General features: G+C 40.1%; 1 protein-coding gene across 7 annotated transcripts in view; it reads right to left on the bottom strand.

Annotated features, from left to right (window-relative positions):
- Positions 1 to 3,435: 3,435 nt before the first annotated feature.
- LOC117175254 overlaps positions 3,436 to 6,166 on the bottom strand; it is a 6,539-nt gene continuing 3,808 nt past the window's right edge. For 6 of the 7 annotated variants that reach the window (XM_033364941.1, XM_033364940.1, XM_033364943.1 and 3 more), the window contains one exon: positions 3,436 to 4,523. In XM_033364941.1, the coding sequence (XP_033220832.1) occupies positions 4,162 to 4,523 (362 nt within the window). In that variant the 3' untranslated portion in view covers positions 3,436 to 4,161. Of the gene's footprint in view, positions 4,524 to 5,993; positions 6,161 to 6,166 lie in introns of those variants that run through there. The other variant, XM_033364938.1, reaches the window with a different exon arrangement.

Genomic DNA, 6,166 nt, shown 5'->3' with positions numbered 1-6,166 from the left:
AACGAAGACTTTTTTTGGAAAGGTATCCATAAATTGCCTGAGAGGTGGACAAAATGTGTAGCCAGCGAGGTCGCATACTTTGAATAAAATATTTGTTATCATGCTCTTGAAATAAATGTGTTTTTTTCTTGAAAAAATACCGGTTTCATATGTATACACCTGGTAAAATACCTAATGCGCAAGCACCACCGCAATTACGTTAGAGTTCTAACATTCATAGCGAATTTGAGACAAAATTCCACCAGTACGTTGCACTTGAATTATAGGGAAGAATTAAGTCGACGAATTTAAGGTTAATGCTTTATTTTTTTAATTTGATAACATTTGAAGGCATCTAGACTCTAGTGAGCAAACATACCCCCCGCGTTTTACTTTCTTCTGTACTCGCTACGGCATTGGTGTATTTACCGCTCCAACTTCAAACTATACCTCGGCAACGTCGCACTACAAAAGGTGCACTATTTTCCATTCTATTCCTTCAGAAGCCGTTTAGAGCGGTGCTCGAGAATACCGATAGAGTTCTAAAAATTTTAGTGTTCTGAAAGACCGCTCTAAAATTTTAGCGTTATAAAATAGAACGATTCTCGAGAATAGCACCCCAGGGGGCTCCCCAGTTTTGTCCCCAGTCGCACTCTACCCAAACACATTATAAACGTAGATGCGGTACGAGGCGTTAGAGTGCTGCCCTCACCGTACTACGAAGTCGAATTCTTGTTTTCTCATTCTTCGTAAAATATGACGGAAAAGCAGTACAAAGATTTTTTGAGGTTAGAAAAGTTTGACATGTATGCATATCACGGCATTTTTTCAGATCTGAAGCCTGATCCAGGTTTTCGGTATAGTCTTTTTTTTTAATTAAAAAAAAATTGCTTGAAAAATCATATTTTTAATTTAAAAAAAACTATTATAGAAAGAAATTTCGAGATAAACAATTGCTAAAACATTTTTCGTTGACAAATATTTTTTTAAATTGAAATTATCAAATATTTATACCAACAAACAACTTTTTAAATGTTTGAAGTGTTTAAACATGGTTGTTTAAATTTAAAATAATTGAAACAAAATATATTTCTGGATAAGATATTTTGGTTGAAAATGAATATAGTATTTTTTAAATCACATAAGTTCTTCATAATGTTGATTAAAAAACACGTGTGTTTTTATATTAATTTGCCGGTAATATTTTTGTATAATTTTAATTTTAAATTGAAACAAATAATTTTTAACACTTTAAATATTAAACAAAAATATATTTGATACAAATATTTTATTATCGTATTTTTAATAAATAATTAATATTGATCAGGAAACAATTTTATTTGGAGCGTTTTATTATTTGGGAATTTTCAAATTCGTTAATAGTATAAACTGTTCAAGAATTTGATTAGTTTTGCAATTTTATTATTCGGGACAGAGAGGTTTACCAAGTCGAGAATTATATTTTTCGGGATATTTTAGCCGTCCCCATAGAATTACAGAAAAATTGCTCTAATTATAATTTCGGCACTCGATCTTGTTGACTTTTTCCTACAGTATTAATAAAAAAATTGTGTATGGAAATTTTTGATATTACTAAGTTAAAGATAATCTCAATTGAAAATTTAAAAATTCGCTGCACATCCAATTTTTATTCTTGGGTTTTGGTGATTTTTTTCTAATCCGTTTCAGTTACTGGTAAACGGGGGTGATTTTCTCTTAGAAAATAAGTGATTAAAATTTGAAAAAATTGGGTAAGCTTTTTTGACATCTAGGTATGTACTAGGCAGTCTGATAAGTCCCTGAAAAATGAAACACGGAGACGTTTTTTTGGCCAAAGTCGGTTTTATTTTTCAACATACTCTCCTTTTAGGTCGATACAGCGAGTCCAACGATTTTCTAAGTTTTTGATACCGTCCGAAAAGTACTCGATCGGAAGGTCTCCAAAATACGCCTCAGTTTCAGCTATGAGCTCCTCATTTGAGTAAAAACGCTTACCGGTGAGCCATCTCTTTAGGTTAGGGAACAAGTAATAGTCGCTGGGAGCCAAGTCTGGTGAATACGGAGGCTGAGGAACCAATTCGAAGCCGATTTCATGCAATTTTGCTTGTGCAACTAAGCATGAATGAACGGGCGCATTGTCGTGATGATAAAGCGGTTTTTTCTTCTTCAAATGCGATCGTTTTTCGGCGATTTCGATTTTCAATCGGTCCAATAATGATGAATAGTATGCTCCGGTTATGGTTTTACCTTTTTCAAGATAGTCCACGAATATTATGCCATGTGCATCCCAAAATACGGAGGCCATAAACTTTCCCACCCATTGTTGCGTTTTTGTACGCTTCGGAGCACTTTGGCCCGGTGGAACCCACTGTTTTGCCTGTTGCGTTGACTCAGGAGTGTAGTAGTGGATCCAGGTTTCATCCATGGTTATGAATCGGCGCAAAAACTCGGTCGGCTTACGCGAAAATAATGCCAAATTCTGCTGGGAAGTTGTCACACGACTTCGTTTTTGGTCCACTGTGAGCAAACGCGGCACCCATCGCGCGCAGAGCTTCTTCATGCCCAAAACGGAATGCACGGTATTGCCCACACGTTCCAATGATATGCCTACAGCATTGGCTACCTCTCTCAATTTCACTTTGGGATCATTCAACATCATATCATGGATTTTTTCGACATTTCCTGGTGTAGTGACCTCTTTTGGGCTCCCAGATCGTTCAGCATCAACTGTGCTCGTACGGCCACAACGAAACTCGGTAAACCACGTATGAATCGTTCCAATCGACGGTGCAGAGTCCGGGTAATACTTATCCAGCTTGGCCTTGTTCTCGGATATCGTTTTCTTGCAAAGATAGCAGTGTTTGATCGAAACTCGAAACTCAGATTTGTCCATATTAAAAAAAACTCGCAGGTTAGTCGCTTCTCAGTGCTGTAACTTGTAAATGCGTAAACATAAATGGCTGAAGTTTCGACAGGCGTCATTTGAAGGATCAAGCTCGACGAAAATGGTTCACATTATGTAACGATCGCATAAATTTGCATTCCATCCGCTAGGAACAGCACCGTCGCTTCCATAGAATGCGCGGTTTCGATTCGAAATTATAAAATTTTCGAGCGAAAAGTAAAAAGATTGGCAAGCAACATTTCAGGGCAAATAGGCATGAATATGGTTTAAGTGATAATCATTCCTGTAAGAGAATAAATGTATATGTTAGATTTGTCGAGAATTTTTGGGCAGAGAAAATTTGATATAATGTTTAGATTTAAGATAGCAGACTTGACAGCAGAATATACAATTCTTATATTTATTATCAAATTGGCGACAAAAAATCGTTATACTGAACCGAGGGGAGAATCATTTTGGTTTTTGTTGAAATGATGAAGACCTCCGGGCAGTCGGTTCTCCGAACTGTAATGTAAACATTATGAGCGGACTTGGCTTTATCGTAGTCGGCGAAGTGTTAGGGCACGTACGTTCTTCACATGAGACGGCGTATCGAAATCGGCGACCAATTATTAGTCATAATAAGATTAGGGATATGTAGAGTGGGATAGAGAGAAAATGTAATTTAGAAGAGAGAGAAAGCACGAAAGAGGGGGGAGCTAAGGACCGCTACGTCGGTACCGAAACTCCCATCGCCGAAGTCAGAGACCAGAAGCAATCTTGCCCTCGGACGCGTCCGGTTCTCTGGAAAATTTGTACAATTCGCATTCTGAATAAATTCATTTTGTTAATCTAATATCACAAAATCTATAGTTGTCAGTTCATTTTGTAGCCTAATTATCCGTTTTCAGAAAGAAGAGAAGAGTTTCATCGAAGGGTTTGGGTTTCTAAACCCTTAATTGTGGTAACGAGCCAACGGAGCCGAACAGGATCTATTTTAATAAATCAACGTGAAATTTTTGAACTTTTAAATTCGGGATAATTCCGCGCCAAATTCGGCTCCGCGTGTTAGAGGATATTTTTTGGTACTAGGTGTGGGATTCCGCAAATCCTTGGGGAGTGAAGTTACTACAAACTAAGTGAAAAGTGACTGGAAAATTGTGCCAAAAGTGACAAAAACTTGAGTGAACAGTGACTGGAAATTAAGTAAAAATTCCGTGAGTTTCCCACCCGCCAGCACATTGTGGTTGCGAAGGACGATCGAAGGACAAAAGGACCAGAGGAAAAGAAGCAGGCCGCTACTTCCTATCCATCAACCCACCTTCGACTGTGTCGTCAAGAAAAAGGTTAAAAAGAGGAAGAGGATAGGAAAGACCGTGAAGAAGACGAGCGAAGGCCTGGATTGGAACTCGAAGGAAGAGGACTGGAGAAAAGCCGCGGTTCCTCCTCAGAAGGTTTTTTGGGCGGTTTTTTAAAACTGGAGGCTCGAGGGTACGGTTCACTCGTACCAGGAATCGCCGTCGGTGGTCTGCTGGGTTCCGCCAATCATAGCCCTGGACCATTGCAGGCTCTGAGGACATCCCCGACGGAGAAGGAAGCTGCAGTATCTGGAGAAACTTCATCGCTGGCGGAGGATACCTGTATGAAGGATCTGGGAACTCTGGAATAAGAATCATCAAGTAGTAAGTCGATTTGCCAGAATATTTTACTGTTTTGTTGCGAGCCAATCTCGGGTAGGATATTATTTTGCGAAATTGATAACAAAATATTATGAGGTGATATTATATTTATTTTAGAAAATTTTTTAAATATAACTCTGTACAATTGTTGTAATCCTTGTGTGTTGTTGCGAAAAATAAATTTGAAATTCCATAATGCGCAATCGAAGTGGGGAAAGTAGAGCAGGGAAGGGTGGCCCAGGAGCTCGAAGTGTGACCACGAGAAAGACAAGCGATGCAAAGGTCGCGAAGGTGCTTGCAGGGACAAGTTTGGGTTCTGGCAGCCAGAAAAGGGCTGCCAGGAAATATAGGTCGGTCGGTAGTCGTGGAGTTGGGAATGTTCGCGGCCGCGGTCTAGAGAACAGAGGCGATGTGAATATAGATTCTGAGGAAGAAGCCGAGGGAAATTCTGTTGAGGATTTTCAGCTTGAAGGAGAGGACAACGAAGAAAGAATGGAAATAAGAGTAGGGCCAGAGGTCTTAACAGATAAACCAGTAACAATTTATCGTCCGCCTGTTGTACGACCCGGTATTACGCGCTCTTCTTGCTCGGACGGCGGCGGCTCGTCTAGCAGTAACTCGCGAATGTTTTCACCCCCTCAGAAGGAGCCCGAAAATCCGATCCCATTCAAAGCCGCTCTCGAATTTCTTCCAAAGAGTTTTGATGGAGAAAACATGCCGGTGGGTAGATTTATCAGCGATTGCTTATTTGCACGGGATTCAATTGCGTCAAAAGATCGACATTACTTGTTTTTAATGGTTCGTTCTCGAATAGTTAAAAACGCGTTTGATTCATTACAGGACCGCGACCTTCATAACTTAGAGGACTTGCTTAAACATCTTAAAAATACGTTTACAAAGCACCGAAGTTTGAGCCAATTGAACACGGCTCTTGCTACGGTAGCACAACGTGAGGGAGAAAGTGTAGTGCAATACGGATCGAGAGTTAGTAAGGTACTTGCGAGCCTGATTGAATTAATCGAAGATAAAAATGATCCCGAAGCTGCGCGTTATATGATAAAATCGGCCCGCGATACGGCATGTGAGAACTTCGTTATGGGGTTGAAACAAGATTTAGTATGGAGGGTAAGAGTGGGAAGGCCAGCAACGTTACAAGAGGCAATAAATAACGCAAAAAAAGCAGAGTGGGAGGTAGAATTCGAGAGTGGACTAGACGGAAGAGGGGTTGAAAGGAAAGGAGATCAGAAAGTAGAATTTGACGAAACGGGAAGAAATAAGGGATATTTTAATAGTGATACGCGTGGTCGTTTCCGACCATATTACAGCGACGTTCGCGCTAGAAAATGTGAGGTAGGTCGTGGCAGAGGCAGAGGAGGAGCGCGAGGTGGTAGTAATAGTAGGGAACTGAGTAAAAGCGAGAGTTCAAGGCCGAATGAAATTTCCTGTCATACCTGTGGAGAACCAGGGCATTTGGCACGAGGATGTCTGCGGACAGTTGGTTACGATGGAAGGCGATGTTTTCATTGCAATCAGAGTGGGCATTTCCTTCGCGATTGCAAATATCCACCAAAAAATTCGCCTGAGTGTTTCACCTGTGGAAAAACCACTCATTTTGCTCGAGATT

This window comes from Belonocnema kinseyi, chromosome 6 (genome assembly GCF_010883055.1).
Source record: "Belonocnema kinseyi isolate 2016_QV_RU_SX_M_011 chromosome 6, B_treatae_v1, whole genome shotgun sequence".
Lineage (NCBI taxonomy): Eukaryota > Metazoa > Arthropoda > Insecta > Hymenoptera > Cynipidae > Belonocnema > Belonocnema kinseyi.
This window is presented reverse-complemented; position numbering and strand designations above follow the sequence as displayed.